We start from the raw sequence: 18,584 nt of genomic DNA on the forward strand, positions 1-18,584 counted from the left end.
CCACCACAAAATTGGGCAGAGGATGAGGAAAGATTTGGGCCTCACTACCCGTCCTGCATTTTTCGCATGGCTGGATCTGCCACTGGCTGCTCCTCTCCTGCCCACTGCATATAAATGGCAACAGGGCCCAGGCTCCTGGCAGGATCCCGTCCCCCCCCCACCGTGTTACCGCCACGTCCGAGGGCAGCCATGGAGAAGCTAGGAAAAGGCCTCAGGAAGCAGCGGTAACAGTGCTGAGGTCCTGCCATGGAGCAAGATGGCCCTGTAGCACCTCCTCTTCCTCCATTCAAGCTCCCACGGACCTTGCTTTGAGTCCTCGGTCTCTGCCGAGGCCTACTGAGCTGCCGGTCTCCAGGTATCTCCGCCCCTTTAATTGCCTGGGCCCTTCTTATGGTGCTACACCGATGGTCCCACAGCAGCACCACCAGGACTTTTTGAACAGGCAACGGCAGGCTCCCTCCTGGCAGTGGGGATCCTGCCAGTAGCCCACCATGCATCTACCCAGAAAACAGATCCGAAGGTTTGGGCTGTGTCAGAGGGGCAGGTGGATGTTCTGCATGTTTTCTTTATACGAGTAACACAGGCGTTATATACATGATGTTTACGGGTGACTATCTGCACTTTAACTGCCGTCAATCTCCAACAGAGACCTGAAGTTGGATAATGTGATGCTGGATTCAGAAGGACATATAAAAATAGCTGACTTTGGCATGTGCAAGGAGAACATGGGGGAAGGGGTAACGACCAAAACCTTCTGCGGTACACCTGACTACATCGCACCTGAGGTACGGAGTAACTTCACATGTACCTTTCTGTTGGTGTAATACCAGCTTTGAGCAGGTATCAACTCCTGTATATGAGCAATACAATGAATATATGCATCATTACCAGCCTTACATAGAAGGAGGCCATTCCATCCCTCGAGCCTGTTTCGCAATTCAATTGGATCAAGACTGATCTGTATCTTAACTCCATTTACCCGCCTTGGTTCCATATCCCTTAATACCCTTCCCCAACAAAACTCTATCAGTCTCAGCTTTGAAATTTTCAATTGACCCCATACCTCAACAGCTTTTTGGGGGAGAGAATTCTTGATTTCCACTACTTTTTGTGTGAAGTGCTTCATGACTGTTATTGCTTTTCAATTACATCTACAAGGGAAGTGGGAGTTTGACATTGGGCAGTCTCTCCCCTAAGATATGTACAACTTCCCCTCCCTGGTGATAGTGACTAGGGATCTATACAAGCCCCTCCCTTGGATGTGCACGGGGAACCAATATCATGTAGACTAGCTATCATGGCCGAGATCCCACTGAAGATGCTGGTGTTTGTGCACCCATCCAGATACTGAGAGATTGAGTTGTTAACTGGGTGGCCCATAATTTGGGGCCAGATGGGTCATATATATCATATAGACAAGTGCAATAATTAGGATAAGGAGCTGCCCACAAGAATCATAGAATGATACAGCACAGAAGGAGGTCATTCAGCCCATCGTGCCTGTGCTGGCTCTTTGAAAGGGCTATCCCAATCTCTGTATTGATGCCCTGTTTTGGGGAGTGGGTGTCTTGAGTCACTCGGGTACCAATTGTAGCTGAACTGCCGGTTGACCAATCACAGATTGTGTTTTGTTTGATCACTGACCTGTCTGAATGAGTTCTGATGCTTGTTTATTTCAAGGTCTTATTTTCAGGCCTCTTTCCAGTAGCGTTTGGAAGAGGTGCAGGAATTGGGGTATTTTTGTGCTTGGAATGTTTAAATCATGCTGAGTTCTCAGAATTAGATTTTATTAAGGGGATGGGATGAGCTGAGTATCTGACCTGTAAGGAAACAAGTCAGTCTCCAAACCAATCTGCTGGAAAATCTACACTTGTAGAATTTCTATTTGCCCAATATGGGGTCCCAACAGAGACACGCGCCATTTAGTTTTACCCAAGTCTGGAGAGTTAAGGAGCAGGTTGACAGGCGTCATGGACAGCATCATCCTTGTGTCTGAGCCCCTTGGCCGATCGCTCCTAGCAAAGAGGCCATTAATCTGACTACACTCTTGCCCATGACAACTAAGACATATCCTCTTGATGAAAGGGGTAATGAGACAGTGGTCTAAATTTCCTAGAGACCTTGAACATTGCAATTGGAAAGCCAAACTATTCACAATGACCCAATCGATTGCTGTGCTGCTTTGAGCCCCATGAAATGCTGCATAATATATGGACCTCAGAAAGCAAGCAGAGAACACTGCATCTGGAAGGATTTGCACCACCTTTAAAGCTCCAGGACTCTCATATTTCAGTTACCCATGGGTAGTAACGGGCAGTCAGAAAACAATTCCGTGAGGTTGCCTAGAGATATGTCTACAGTCTTGAATTTAAAATTCTCATCCTTGTGTTCAAATCCCTCCATGGCCTTGCCCTTCTCTATCTCTGTAACCTCCTCCAGCCCTCTGCTCCCTTCCAATTCTGGCCTCTTGCACATCCCCGATTTCCATTGGCAGCCGTGCCTTCAGCTACCTAGGCCCTAAGCTCTGGAATTCCCTCCCAAAACCTCTCCACCTCTCCTCCTTTCAGGCTATCCTTAAAACCTACCTCATTGACCAAACTTTTGGTTACCTGTCCTAACATCTCTTTATCAAAAGCAAAATACTGCAGATGCTGGAAATCGGAAATAAAAATAGAAAATGCTGGAGAAGCTCAGCAAGACAAGCAGCATCTGTGGAGAAAGAAACAGAGTTAACGGGCTCGATTTTAAACGTAAATTGTGGGTGCATTGGGGGCGGGGGGGCTGCAAAAATTGCAGAAATGCAGAGCGGGTTCAGAAGCTGGCTCCAACCCGCCGACTTCCGAGTTCTCCACAGACGCACCAGTGTGCACGCGGGCATCCCGAATCCGGAAGTCCCACAGCAATTAAAGCCGGCAAGATGATAGTTAAAGAACCAAATGCACCTCATTGAGGTACTTAAGGCACTTGTGACATATTAGGTATTTAGAATGATTTTTAACTTACCTGGGCGGCTTTCTCACGGCTTCCGATTCATGCCTGGAAACCAGGCATGAAGGGCTGGATCAGGCAAAAAAGAAACAAAATAAATTAAATAAAAAACCATTGCACGAAGTTAAAACACATCAACCTAACTTTCCACCCTGCTCCGATGTACGATATGTCCCTCTCCAATCTCCCCTTTTTCACCCCTCCCCCCCGTTGTCCCCCTCCAATGTCCCCCTCTTCACCCCCCCCCGATCTCCCCCTCTTCACCCCCCCAATCTTCCATTCCAGCGCCAGATGACTTTTTCTCCCCCCCCCCACCCCCAGCCCTCACGTTGCAGCTCCTGTCGACCTATCAATCAGGCTGGCTGCCGGGCGCGGATCCCGGAAAGAACTTTAATCACCATCAATTATATTGTGATCGCGTTGGAAACAATAAGTTTTGTTTATTCGGGTTTGCCATGCGCACCTTCACCCCCCCACCGCCCCCCCCCCCCCACCACCGCCAACCCGTCACCATTTCAAAATTGAGCCCAACGTTTGACAAAAGGTCTTCGACCTGAAACGTTAACTCTGTTTCTTTCTCCACAGATGCTGCCTCACTTGCTGAGCTTCTCTAATATCTCTTTATGTGGTTCAGTGTCAAATTTTGTTTGATAACGCTCCTTTGAAGTGCCTTGGGACGGTTTACTATGTTAAAGTTGCTATTTAAATGCAAGTTGTTGTTGAGGGTCTTCCAGTCCTTAACACCATCCAGTAATGTACACGAGATCCACAAGCCAGGTCCTAACCCCTTTAAAGATTATCTCAGATAAAGTTAATCAAATGCACCACAACCTCCCCTGCAACTGAGTCCTGGTCAGTGATTGGAGTCACACCTCAGGACCTGTCTATATCCAGGTTAACTGGCCCTTTGACTAGTTGGTAACCATAGGGCCTTAGGAGATGGTCACTGACCACTCTTTATGTTTCCTGAAAGCTCAGGACACTAATCTGTTAACAGGAAATGAAAAGTTCGATATCAGTCTTCCTACTATGGAAGGAGCTGGCACTCCAAAAGACAAACTTTGAGAGGAGCCCTTACTCTTCCATGGTGGAATGGTCTCTGAGGCAGTGATCTGAATGAGATGCATTACTTATTTAACCACTGTCATTTGTGTTTTGCGATGAAGCCCAACACACTCACATTTTCTACTGCACTTCTCCATCAGCATTATTCTGCTTTGATACTTCCCACGGGCAACATCTAAAGATCTACTAAGGATGCTCGTGTATCTCTCTTCACATCCCATAAAATAGTGATTTATGGAGCAGCTTTGTACTGCTAAACTGGCTGAATGTTCTAGTTGTTGTGTGAACTCCTTCCTCATCATAGCTATGGGCTACTGACTGCTCCTGCCAGGCTGCTCTTGGAGTTCTCTGCAGCGACCGAGATTCTGCCCAGCTCTCGGTGATTGATTATAGACAGAAGAATTTGCCATATGCCATGTTGTTCAATGTTGCTTCTAGTCATGGTCTCAACCACTGGAGCAGCCTTTTACAATAATTCATTCCTGGGATGTGGGTGTCGCTGGCAAGGCCAGCATTTATTGCTCGTCCTTAGTTGCCCTGAGAAGCAATTTTTTAATACAACCAAGTGGCGTGCTAGGCCACTTCAGAGAGCAGTTAAGAGTCAACCATGTTGGTATAGGACTGGAATCACATTTAGACCCCTTAGACCCCTCAGTATGTAGCACTCACCCCTCTGAGTCAGGAGGTTCTGGGGTCAAGTCCCACTCCAGAGACTTGAACACACAACCTAGACTGACACTCCCAGTGCAGTACTGAGGGAGTGTTGTACTATCAGAGGTGCTGTCTTTTGGGTGAGATGGTAAACTGAGGCCCCGTCTGCCCTCTCAGATGGACGTAAAAGATCACACGTCACTGTTTCAAAGAAGAGCAGAGAGGAGTTCTCCCTGGCGTCCTGGCCAATATTTATCCTTCAACCAACATGACTTAAATAATAAACAGATAATCTGGTCATTGTCACATTGTTGTTAGTGGGACCTTGCTGTGCCCAAATTGGCTGCCGCATTTCCTACATTACAACAGTGACTACACTTCAAAAGTACTTCATTTGCTGTAAAGTGCATTGGAACGTCCTGTGGTTATGAAAGACGCTGTATAAATGCAAGTCTTTTCTTTCTTTTCTTTCTTTTTCTTTTCTTTCAGGTCTCTCACTCTTTATAATACAATTGAAATGAGCCTGTTACTTGGGCTGTGGAGTAGTGCATGCTGTAGATCTTGCTGTGAGCTGCTGGCTCTGTCCTGTGATGCAGGGCTTTTTTCTGCTGTAATTGCAGACTCTAATTCTGCTGATAGCACAGGAGCAGCAGATGGTGGTGCCTGAGGCCTGGACCGTGTTGTATTTGGAAATGGGCCTTATCGCAGTGGAACAAATGAAGCCTTAACCAGCCTTCTTCAGGCTTCCAGCTGTTACCAGGCAGATTTCCATTGATTTGTGGAGTGTATTTTTTTCCCTCTCATAACCTGTCAGTCGAATTATGCCTCTTCCCTCTGGCGTTCACATCTATCTGCTTCTCCAAAACTATTGCTTCACAACACCATACTGGGGAGGGGGAGGTGGGAAGTGGGAGTGCCATCTGTCAGTTCCAGTCTAACTCGCTAACGGTGGGTATGTTTCCATAACTGGGCCTGGACCCGTCAGCATCTGCTGTCCCCCCGACATGGCACTCCGCAGGGTGACCTTGCCGTGGCACGTGTCTCCAGCCATAATCCATGTCCTGGCAATCAGTGGTGCAGTTTGCTGGAGCACTGACAAATGATCCTGATGTGTTTTAAATCGGTGTTGGCTCTATGCAGTTGCTGCAGCGTCTGACACAACTAATAAAATCATTTCTGTCTTTCCAGATCATTGCCTACCAGCCGTATGGAAAGTCTGTGGATTGGTGGGCATATGGAGTGTTACTGTATGAAATGCTGGCAGGGCAGGTAATGATTCCAAAATTCAAAGTCTTCAGAAAGGTTTTTGGACTGGAGGAAGGTATACAGTGGTGTTCCCCAGGGGTTGGTACTAGGACCACTGCTTCTTTTTTTGATGATGTGGAGATGCCGGTGATGGACTGGGGTGATGGACTTTTTTTGATATAAATGACTTGGACTTGGGTGTACAGGGCACAATTTCAAAATTTGCAGATGACACAAAACTTGGAAGTGTAGTAAACAATAAAGATGATAGTAATAGACTTCAAGAGGACATAGACAGGCTGGTGGAATGGGCGGATTCATGGCAGATGAAATTTAGCGCAGAGAAGTGCAAAGTGATACATTTTGACAGGAAGAACGGGGAGAGGCAATATAAAATAAATGGTACAGTTCTAAAGGGGGTGCAAGAACAGAGAGATCCGGGGGTAGATGTGCACAAATCTTTGAACGTGGCAGGACAGAAAGCGGTTAAAAAAGGGATCCTGGGCTTTACAAATAGAGGCATAGAATACAAAAAAAAAGGAAGTTATGTTGAACCTTTATAAAACATTGGTTCAGCCACAACTAGAGTATTGTGTCCAATTCTGGGCACCGCACTTTAGGAAGGAAGAGAAGGCCTTAGAGAGGGTGCAGAAAAGATTTACGAGAATGGTTCCAGGGATGAGGGACTTCAGTTACGTGGATAGAATGGAGAAGCTGGGGTTGTTCTCCTGAGAGCAGCGAAGGTTGAGAGGAGATTTGATAGAAGAGTTCAAAATCATGAAGGGTTTAGATAAAGTAAGTAAAGAGAAACTGTTCCCATTGGCAGAAGGGTTAAGAACCAGAGGACACCGATTTAAGGTGATTGGCAAAAGAGCCAAAGGTGACACGAGGAAAAACCTTTTTTGCAGCGAGTGGTTATGATCTGGTATGTGCTGCCTGAAAGGGTGGTGGAAGCAGAGTCAATCATGGCTTTCAAAAAGGAATTGGATAAATACTTGAAGGGAAAAAATTTGCAGGGCTACGGGGAAAGAGCACGGGAAATGGGACTAACTGGATTGCTCTTACAAAGAGCCGGCACGGGCTCGATGGGCCGAATGGCCTCCATCTGTGCTGTAACCATTTTATGGTTCTATGAGTAATTGGAATAAAAGTTTATGGCAATGGAATGGAGAGAGGGAGCAGAGACTGCTGGAGGGAACAGAAACTTTTTTATATAACTGGTCTACAAGGTAAACAAGGATACCAAGCAACTGGGTGGTACATGTGTGGACCTGTGTGTGCACGTGTATGTCTGGGTCTGTCTGTGTGTGTGCGCATGTACGTCTGGGTCTGGGTCTGTCTGTGTGTGCGCGCGTGTATGCCTGGGTCTGTCTGTGTGCGTACGTGCGTGTCTGGGTCTGTCTGTGTGTGCGTACGTGTGTGTCTGGGTCTGTCTGTGTGTGCGTACGTGTATGCCTGGGTCTGTCTGTGTGCGTACGTGTATGCCTGGGTCTGTCTGTGTGCGTACGTGTATGCCTGGGTCTGTCTGTGTGCGTACGTGTATGCCTGGGTCTGTCTGTGTGCGTACGTGCGTGTCTGGGTCTGTCTGTGTGTGCGTACGTGTGTGTCTGGGTCTGTGTGTGTGTGCGTGTGTGTCGGTGTCTGTGTCTCTCCACTCACCGTATTTACACACATAACATTACAGCTTTCAACTTTTGCCCTTTTTTCCTTTTTCCTCCAGCCCCCTTTTGATGGCGAGGATGAAGATGAGCTTTTCCAATCTATCATGGAGCACAATGTAACTTACCCCAAATCAATGTCCAAAGAAGCAGTGTCCATTTGTAAAGGAGTAAGTGTTGATTGAGTGAGTGCTACATTCAGTAGAAGGCAAGCACTGGCGTAGCTCAGTAATGTGCTAAATGTCAGGGAGTTTGGGACGGACTCAGAACAAACAATCTCTTCAAATCTTCCCGGATGCATTTTCCATACAGACCCTTGCAGGGGGAACCCTCACCTCTATAATATAAATGTGCACATTAATATCTCCTCCCTGTTACTGTTACAGCAAAGTAAATGCAGCTCCGAGGAATTTCACGGCCCACGTTTTTTGCCACCTTGGTGTGTCCTGTGGAGTTGTAATGTACAACTGACATGTTATATAGTAGGTTATAATACTATATAATGTACAGCTGATATGTTATATAATAGTTTATAATACTATATAATGTACAGTTGATATGTTATATAGTAGGTTATACTACATAATGCTTAGCTGATATGTTATATAGTAGTTTATAATACTATATGATGTACAACTGATGTTATATAGTAGTTTATAATACTATATAATATACAGCTGCTTTATAAAGTTTATAATACTATACAATATACAGCTGATATGTTATTATATAGTAGGTTATAATACTATATAATATGCAGCTGATTTTTTTTTATTCGTTCATGGGATGTGGGCGTCATTGGCGAGGCCAGCATTTATTGCCCATCCCTAACTGCCCTTGAGAAGGTGGTGGTGAGCCGCCTTCTTGAACCGCTGCAGTCCATGTGGTGAAGGTTCTCCCACAGTGCTGTTAGGTAGGGAGTTCCAGGATTTTGACCCAGCGACGATGAAGGAGCAGCGATATATTTCCAAGTCGGGATGGTGTGTAACTTGGAGGGGAACATGCAGGTGGTGGTGTTCCCATGTGCCTGCTGCCCTTGTCCTTCTGGGTGGTAGAGGCCGCGTGTTTGGGAGGTGCTGTCGAAGAAGCCTTGTCGAGTTGCTGCAGTGCATGGTACACACTGCAGCCACGGTGCACCGGTGGAGAAGGGAGTGAATGTTTAGGGTGGTGGATGGGGAGCCAATAAAACGGGCTGCTTTGTCCTGGATGGTGTCGAGCTTCTTGAGTGTTGTTGGAGCTGCACTCATCCAAGGAAGTGGAGAGTATTCCATCACACTCCTGACTTGTGCCTTGTAGATGGTGGAAAGGCTTTGGGGAGTCAGGAGGTGAGTCACTCGCCGCAGAATATCCAGCCTCTGACCTGCTCTCGTAGCCACAGTATTTATATGGCTGTTCCAGTTAAGTTTCTGGTCAATGGTGACCCCCAGGATGTTGATGGTGGGGGATTCGGTGATGGCAATGCCATTGAATGTCAAGGGGAGGTGGTTAGACTCTCTTGTTGGAGATGGTCATTGTCTGGCGCAAATGTTACTTGTTATAGAGTAGCTTATATAATCCTATATAATATATAGCTGAAATGTTATAGAACAGCTTATATAATACTATATAATGTACAGCTGATATGTTATATAGTAGGTTATAATACAATATAATATAGTGCTGAGAGCAGCATCTTCTGAAGTAAATACTGGAGGTTTAAACATCCCAGATGGGTTAGCCATCAATCTGCATAACCAGGTGCACACATAGACTGTACACATGAAAGACATGAGGGAGTATTCAGCATGAATGCACAATTTGCCAGGGATTTGCTTCTAATCTGCTTCTACTCATCTACTGGCAAATCAAAGCACTAAATGGCTTGCTCCTCTCTTAGGCTGAATTGAATCGTCCAGAAGCCACTGCAAATTGGAACGACACAAATCTATCTGTCAGCTTTATTTCCCATCATGTCACTCAAACCGGAAAGTAGAAAGCTGTCAATGACGAGATCATTATTGCAGCATCTGTTAGCTGCAGTGCAATGACTTCTCATGACTATTGGATCAGCTACTGCAAAAATAAAACCAAAAAAACTACAAGGCCAGCAGTTTCACTGAGTGAAGTGTGTGGCCGAGTTAGTGTTCACAGAACTATTGGAGTTGAAGCGTAGGATGGGTGTGGATAAGGGTGATATGAGAAATCTCTAAATACTCCCTCTAGGTAATGAGCTTTTATTGGACACACTGTAAAAATCTAAACTTACTGTCAACTCTTTAACAAACTGATCCTTACAACAAAATTAAACCAATTAAGCTCATGTAGGTAAAGATTTCTTTAATGTATTATATGTGCCATGAAACAATTAGAGATGAGTCACTCCCTGAAAGCACTGAGGTGGTTGTAGCCCTTACGTTAGTCCGCCTGCCTGAGAATGTTCTTTAAACATCATACAGTAACTCGTGTGTCTGTGTAGAATCCCTATGTGGGTCATTCGTGTCACGGGCTCATTCATTTATCCCTTGTGAAGGTACGCTCAGTTCCATTATTAGTCCTATCAGCTGTCAGCTCCTTTCTCTTGGTAACAATTCCTGCCGGACAAGAAACGTATTAAACTATGGTGTTGGAATGAAAGAGCTGTGTTTTTGATTTGCTTTACTGTGATCTAGAAGTATTCCCCAAAATACTGTGATTTGAAGAACTCCAATCAGTTATTCACCATTAGAGGTGTCCGTCAGCTGAATGGGTGGGACAATTCATGGTATGTGACTGTTGGGACTTACAATATAGTCCTGAATAATAACAGGCTTGGACACTAGAGGTAGATTACCTTCACAGATTCATTGAACATTAGGAAATTATTACAAGCAAGCAATACATCTATATACTCATGAATAGGATACCCATTGGGGACTGAGATCTTCCCCTATCTAAGATGGTTCTTAATCTTGAGTAACATAGAGCATACAACTCCGTCCCATATTTATATCTCTTACTAAAACTCAACCTACTTTGGTCACATGATATCACAGAATCTTACAGCACAGAAAGAGGTAATTCGGCCCACCGTGCCTGTGCTGACTCTTTAAAGGAACTATCCAATTAGTCCCACTCCTCCACTCGTGATGTAGCCCTAGCACCATGTGCTATCCCTTTGTCTAAACCTGACTTAAACCAGTTCTGCAGTATTGCACATGACCTGTTTCAGTGCAAAAACTGCTAGCTGCTGTGTCATGTTCTTCAAAGCTTATCTAGTGTTCATACTTTTCCATCATGTGCCCAGCATGAGAATGTGCATGGACTCCTCATAGCAACCACAGATTGATTTTAACCTATTCACTGCCAACAGTGACTTAACCGAACACCACTGCCTGTCTCGTGGTAGAATCTGCATCTTGAGGATGGGGAGCATGTGACACAAGATGCTGGAGCACTAACACGTGCTAGCTCACAGTGAGAGACAACCAAGTTGCCAATCCTAGGTGCTATTCACACCTGCATCTCTTCCACAATATTTTACTGATGATGAACACCTAAACTCGCTCCAGTTCTGCATGGTTCGGGTGGGTGTTAACCCTCCACGCTTGCCTCCCACTGGTTCAATGCCCACAGACTAAAATCAGCTCAACAGGACCTTAAGTAAATTTCAAAGGCTGCTACTGAAAAGCAATGTGAACTGAAGGTAAACCTGGTGTGCATAAGGAAATTGACAGAAGGAATAGGTTGCATGGCTTTTATTAGGAGAGTGATGTCAGCAAGCTGAGTGGGTGTCCCAGAGAACTATACTGGGCCCTCGATTGTTTTCACTTTATATTTTACTGACTTGGATTCCAACCCAATGCAAGTGGACAGATTCACAGATGATATTAAACAGTTGGGGCAGTTGACTTGGATAAAACCAGAGACCTACAAAAGGTGTTTGATAAAATCTGTATGTGGGCAGATGAAATTTAATACAGACAAGTGAAAGGTACTGTACATTGAAAGGACGTTATGAGGATAACATGGATGGGGTAGAAATAGCTAAAGGTGAAAAGGCTCCTGGCTGTAATAGTAGATTCCACACTTAATATATCAAATTACTGCGGGATAGCAATAAATAAAGCAAGTCAAATGCTGAATTATATCGCAAGGTCTGTTGAGCATGTTGGTGCCCTGGTCATCAATGTGTTTAGTCTTGATCACCAAGGGAAACATTCAAGCCATGCAGGAGAGAGAGGAGCCACGAGGCTGATTCCTGGTATCAAAGGATTGAGTTGCAAGGAAAGACTGGAGAAATTTTGGCTCTAACCTTGAAAGGAAGTGACTGAAAGGGCACCTTTTATAGAAGTGTACTAGATATTAAATGGGATAGATAAGGTAAATCTGGAGCATTACTTCAAGAAATGAAGAAAGGATTTGAATTTATAAAGCGCCTTTCATGACTTCAGGACTTCCCAAAGCACATTACAGTCAATGAATTACTTTGGGAGTGTAGTCGCTGTTGTAATGTAGGAAATGTGGCTGCCAATTTGCACACAGCAAGGTCCCACAAACAACAATGAGATAATGACCAGTTAACCCGTTTTTTAGTGATATTGGTTGAGGGATAAATATTGTCCAGGACACCAGGGAGAACTCCCCTACTCTTCTTCGAAATAGTGTGCTGGGATCTTTTACGTCCACCTGAGAGGGAAGACGGGGCCTTAGTTTAACATCTCATCCGAAAGACGACTGACAAAGAATGACAGAGCCCTACCACAAGGGGCATTGGAAAAAACTGGTGCAAGGACAATTTAGGCATGATTTCATTTCTTCATACAAAGTGTGAACAATAATTGAAGTGGTCTTTAGCTAGAGTAATGGAGGTGACTCTGCCTTACAAGATAGATGACATGTTGGAGAATGCATGTTTTTTTAAATTCTGGATAGTTGAGCTAAGATGAGTGGGATGGTCGTCTTCATCGGTATTTATTTTGTGATCTATTTTCCGATCACAGCTTTTAACGAAGCATCCAGCCAAACGCCTGGGATGTGGGCCTGAAGGCGAGCGAGACATCAAGGAACACGCATTTTTCCGATGGATTGATTGGGAAAAGTTGGAACGCATGGAAATTCAGCCTCCGTTCAAACCAAAGGCGGTAAGTTGAATTTGGCCCTCCCTCCCCAGGGGCAGAGAAACAGAAAACAAAGGTGGAATAACATCTCTGTGCCTGTCAATTAATGCTATCTCACAGTGCCACTCCCAATAACCAGACTCCCCATACAGGCTCCCCGACTGTACCACTCCCGATAACCAGACTCCCCATACAGACTCCCCGACAGTATCACTCCTGATAACCAGACTCCCCGACAGTACCACTCCCAATAACCAGACTCCCCTTACAGACTCCCCGACAGTACCACTCCTGATAACCAGACTCCCCGACAGTACCACTCCTGATAACCATACTCCCCATACAGATGCTCCGACAGTACCACTCCTGATAACCATACTCCCCAACAATACCACGCCCGATAACCATACTCCCCATACAGACGCCCAGACAGTACCACTCCTGATAACCATATTCCCCATACAGACTCCCCAACAATACCACTCCCAATAACCAGGCTCCCCGTACAGACTCCCCGATAGTACCACTCCCGATAACCAGACTCCCCATACAGACTCCCCAACAGTACCACTCCCGATAACCAGACCACCCGACAGTACCACTCCTGATAACCAGACTCCCCGACAATGCCACGCCCAATAACCAGACTCCCCGACAGAACTACTCCCGATAACAAGACTCCCCGACAGAACTACTCCCAATAACCAGACTCCCCGACAGAACCACTCCCGATAACAAGACTCCCCGACAGAACCACTCCCGATAACAAGACTCCCCGACAGTACCATTCCCAATAACCAGACTCCCCGACAGAACTACTCCCAATAACCAGACTCCCCGACAGAACTACTCCCGATAACAAGACTCCCCGACAGAACTACTCCCGATAACAAGACTCCCCGACAGTACCACTCCCGATAACCAGACTCCCCGACAGTACCACTCCCGATAACAAGACTCCCCGACAGTACCACTCCCGATAACAAGACTCCCCGACAGTACCACTCCCGATAACAAGACTCCCCGACAGTACCACTCCCGATAACCAGACTCCCCGACAGTACCACTCCCGATAACAAGACTCCCCGACAGTACCACTCCCGATAACAAGACTCCCCGACAGTACCACTCCCGATAACAAGACTCCCCGACAGTACCACTCCCGATAACCAGACTCCCCGACAGTACCACTCCCGATAACAAGACTCCCCGACAGTACCACTCCCGATAACAAGACTCCCCGACAGTACCACTCCCGATAACCAGACTCCCCGACAGTACCACTCCCAATAACAAGACTCCCCGACAGTACCACTCCCGATAACAAGACTCCCCGACAGTACCACTCCCGATAACAAGACTCCCCGACAGTACCACTCCCGATAACAAGACTCCCCGACAGTACCACTCCCGATAACAAGACTCCCCGACAGTACCACTCCCGATAACAAGACTCCCCGACAGTACCACTCCCGATAACAAGACTCCCCGACAGTACCACTCCCAATAACAAGACTCCCCGACAGTACCACTCCCGATAACAAGACTCCCCGACAGTACCACTCCCGATAACCAGACTCCCCGACAGTACCACTCCCGATAACAAGACTCCCCGACAGTACCACTCCCGATAACCAGACTCCCCGACAGTACCACTCCCGATAACAAGACTCCCCGACAGTACCACTCCCAATAACAAGACTCCCCGACAGTACCACTCCCGATAACAAGACTCCCCGACAGTACCACTCCCGATAACAAGACTCCCCGACAGTACCACTCCCGATAACCAGACTCCAGTACAGACTTCCTGAAAGTGCCACAGCCTAACGCTGCCCCATGAGGACCCTCGGTGCAAGCTAAACAATGAAGTGAAGCAGCAGGGTTAAAATGCTGAGCGAGAGTGAGCATATGAGCAGACTGTGCTGGCTTTCTAGTATTTGTTATTTTATGGAATTTGAGGCCTCGTGGTTTGTGATTTCCTTGAATCCCCTCAACTCAGACATTACAGCTTTCAAGGTTAGCAGGAACCTGAGTCTGCATCTCGTGATCACAGACCCCTCCTATGAGGACAAGGTTTGATATGTCAGCCCTTTCCACACCAGTGCGATTGTCTTACACAAATTAAATTACAAAATATGTTTAAAAATAGTTTGGGATTTTTGGGGGTGGGGTGGAGAGTTCCAGAATGTTCTGAAGGAAATCTGATTTGTACAGTAGAAGTGAATCACTAAATGATTAGGGTGATGTTCTGTCTGATGTTTCAGTGTGATTTTGGGATGCTCAGCAGAATGTTTAACATAGATTCATAGTGAGGCAAGTCTGCACAATCTGCAGTTTTATATTAACTAGTGTAAGCAGGTGCCTTCATTGAAAACATACCAGCGATCAGTAACATCAGCCTGTAAACCAACACTCAGAACATTGAATTGACAACCTGTATCACTGAGTTTGTGTCTCCTTATATCAGCCTCGCTGGCTGTGTGTGTATATTCGTGGGTGTGTTAGGGTTGCCAACTCTGGTGGACATATTCCTGGAAATTTCATCACATGACCTCCCACTCACTCAAACTGCCATTTTTCCCCAGCTCCAATATTTTTATAACTAATAAACTTTCTTTCTCCTGGGTTGCTCACAGCAGTGTCCAGGGAGATTAATCTTTAATTCCTGGTCAATCCTAAAGGGTTGGCAACCCTAGTGTGTGTTTATGGAAGTCATTTTTTGAGTAGGCCCTGGCAGTAAAGAAACTTGCCCACCGCCACCCACTTCCTAATACACACGGGCAATAGTCAAGTCGTCAACACGTACTCGGTCAATTTAGGCCTTTATCAGTATTTTTTCTGGTTATGCCTGTCTATCTCTGTATATGTGTGTGTGTCTCTCTCTGCCTCTGTGCTTTGATCAGGTCAGGGGAGAGCAGAGGGATATGGGAGTGGCTGCATTAGAGGAGAACAGGAGGAAGGTGGGATTATCTAGGTGTCAGAACATGGGAACGGCTGGGTTAGAGAGGAGCAAGAGGGAGATGGGACTGTCTGGGTTGCAGGAGGTGCGAGAGGTTGGGGTAGAGGGGAGTAGGAGGGGGGGGTGGAAGTGTCTGGGTTGTGGGAGATGGGGGTGGCTGGTTTAAAAAGGAGCAGGAGGGAGGTTAGAATAACAGAGGCAAAGGGGAGCAAGAAGGATGTGGGAGTGACTGGGTTGAGGGAGCAGAAGAGAGATGGGTTAGAGAGGAGCCAGAGAGATATGAGAGTGGCTGGGCTGTGGGGCTATAGAGCAATTCAAACAAATATTATTTTTATGAAAAATACATACAAAGTAATCCCTGGAAGGTGAGGAAAGTAAATGAGAGATGAGATATATATGTTTGTAAAGGGTTTATATGAGGGGTGAAATAAGTGTAATATATGAAGGGTGAAAGATTTATAGGAAGGATGTATATGTCTGAGGGATATATATAATGGGGGAATGATATATGAGGGATATATGTGTTCTTTCTTTTAACTTGTTTGTATAAATTGGGCTCTTCCTTCATGTCCAATCAAACATGTATATTAATTACCACTGCGGACTTGATCACCTGATCTCTCTATCAGCCACCTTCCAGCCCATCTATGCTCAGGTCACCTCCCATCTACCTGAGCCTCTATCTCCCGTAATTCCTTCTTTCTCTTATCCCCTGTTGTTCAGCAACATGCCTTCTCAGTCCCACACCCCATCCAATGTGACTCTCCAGCTGATCTCATCTCCTACTGCTGTGTCAGGCTCAACTCCCTTCCAGAGGAGTCTGCCAATCAGCTCTGCTCTGCTTACATATCACTCTGAGATGGCACATTGCTGGCTGTCCTAGAAGAGCCACACTCACTACCTCACTCCCATGTCCTGGTGAAGACACTGCCCAGTTCATTCTCCGGGGGCTTAAACTCTTTACTTCCCTCTTTCATTGCCTCCCTTTCCACTTCTTACCACAAGCCTTCAGCTGCCGGCCTGCTCCATATCTATTGATATCTTGGGCCTCACAAACCTGGCTCACAGGCAGTGCTCTGGCCACCTCACTGAAACCACACCATTCAGCTACACGTTTCACAACATCCCCCACCCAAATTGCTGTGCTGGTGGTGTGGTGCTCATCATCGGGTCCCACCTTGACCTCTCTCCTTACTTCTCAAATAGGAGAAAGTGGCTATGAGCCCGTCACTTTATGGAAGAATGGCAGTGCAGCTGAAATATTATTGAAACTGATGGATGTTTTTGGACAGTCCTTATGGGGCGGACTCAGCAACAACAGAGCTGCACGTACGCTAGACTGGTGCTCACAACTTCTCTTAAGTTGTGTTTGCTACTGTTATGCTAGCTGAGGATCTTTGTTGACATCAGGGGATGGTCCATAAGGCCAGCAGAGGCGAATTTAAAATTCTCATCCTTATGTTCAAATACCTCTATGGCCTCGCCCTTCCCTATCTCTGTAACCTCCTACAACCCTGTGAGATCTCTGCGCTCCTCCAATTCTGGCCTCTAGCGCTTCCCCGATTTCCATCGCTCCACCATTGGCGGCCATGCCTTCAGTTGTCTAGGCCCTAACCTCTGGAATTCCATCGCTAAACCTTTCCGCCTCTCTCTCCTCTTTCAAGATCCTCTTTAAAACATACTACTTTGACCAAGCTTTTCGTCACCTGTCTTAATGTCTCTATGTGGCTCGGTGTCAGATTTTGTCTGGTAATGCTCCTGCCTTTACTACTTTAAAGGCGCTATATAAATGCAAGTCATTGTTGTTGTTGAGATTTCAGAACTGAGAGTGGAGGCATCGGCCCCCAAAATGTTCCATTTCTCAATACCTGATTGTGGAATGAGGGGAGTCATCATTTATAGGGAGGGAGGAAGTGAGTCAGATTCACTGTGACCAAACATGGCCCTGTCAGATTGACAAATTAAAAAACAAACAGTCTCTCGGTTCATCCATGTTGGTGTTTTTCCCGAACCCCCCCATCCTGCTTCCCTGCTTCCAGTGGACTAACCCCGACTGGCTCTGGGCTGCCCAGTGGAGATCTGCCCCACACATCCCAGAAAGCCCCAAGTTTGATCCCCAGACTGAATTAGCTGATCTCTGTTGGGGCACTACAATTGGTCTAAGTACCCCTGAGTTAAGGGAGGGGGAAATCAGATCTGGTTCCTGCTCCTGATCACAGAACAGTGGCCTCTGCTGGACAGTACCTGTGGATATCGAGTAAAGATCGTCTGTAATGTTCTCCATGGTTATTCTGTAACATCATTATATCAAAGGGAATTAGATAGTTATTTGTAAAGGAATAATATAAAAGAACATTAAGTACATCAGTACATTAAGAACAAGAGGGTAGCTAAGGAAAAGGTAGGACCTATCAGGGATGATAAGGGTAACTTGTGTGTAGAAGCAGAGGATGTGGGTAGGGTTTTAAATGAATATTTTGTCTCCGTATTCACAAAGGAAAGGGATGATCCAGACGTAGTAGTTAAAGGGGAGAGGTGTGAAATATTGGATAAAGTAAACATTACGAGAGAGGAAGTACTAGAGGGACTGGAATCCTTGAAAGTTGATAAGTCACCAGGGCCAGATGGATTGTTTCCTGGGCTATTGAAGGAAGCCAGGGAGGAAATGGCGGATGCTCTGAGGATCATTTTCCAATCCTCACTATATATAGGGGAGGTACCGGAGGACTGGTAGACTGCAAACGTAGTACCATTGTTTAAAAAGGGTACGAGGGAAAGGCCAAACAATTATAGGCCGGTCAGTCTTATCTCGGTGGTGGGCAAACTCTTAGAATCAATACTGAGAGATAGGATAAACTGTCACTTGGAAAGGCATGGTTTAATCAGGGATAGTCAGCATGGATTTGTTCAAGGAAGGTCATGCCTTACAAATCTGATTAA

General features: G+C 46.0%; 1 protein-coding gene across 2 annotated transcripts in view; it reads left to right on the forward strand.

Annotated features, from left to right (window-relative positions):
- prkcba (protein kinase C, beta a) overlaps positions 1-18,584 on the forward strand; it is a 185,635-nt gene that overhangs the window by 153,471 nt on the left and 13,580 nt on the right. For both annotated transcript variants that reach the window (XM_068003013.1, XM_068003012.1), the window contains exons 13-16: positions 647-785; positions 5,893-5,973; positions 7,670-7,777; positions 12,566-12,706. In XM_068003013.1, coding sequence (XP_067859114.1) covers positions 647-785; positions 5,893-5,973; positions 7,670-7,777; positions 12,566-12,706 — 469 coding nt within the window. The remainder of the gene's footprint in view (positions 1-646; positions 786-5,892; positions 5,974-7,669; positions 7,778-12,565; positions 12,707-18,584) is intronic.

The sequence above is a fragment of the Heptranchias perlo genome, chromosome 22, assembly GCF_035084215.1.
Source record: "Heptranchias perlo isolate sHepPer1 chromosome 22, sHepPer1.hap1, whole genome shotgun sequence".
NCBI lineage: Eukaryota > Metazoa > Chordata > Chondrichthyes > Hexanchiformes > Hexanchidae > Heptranchias > Heptranchias perlo.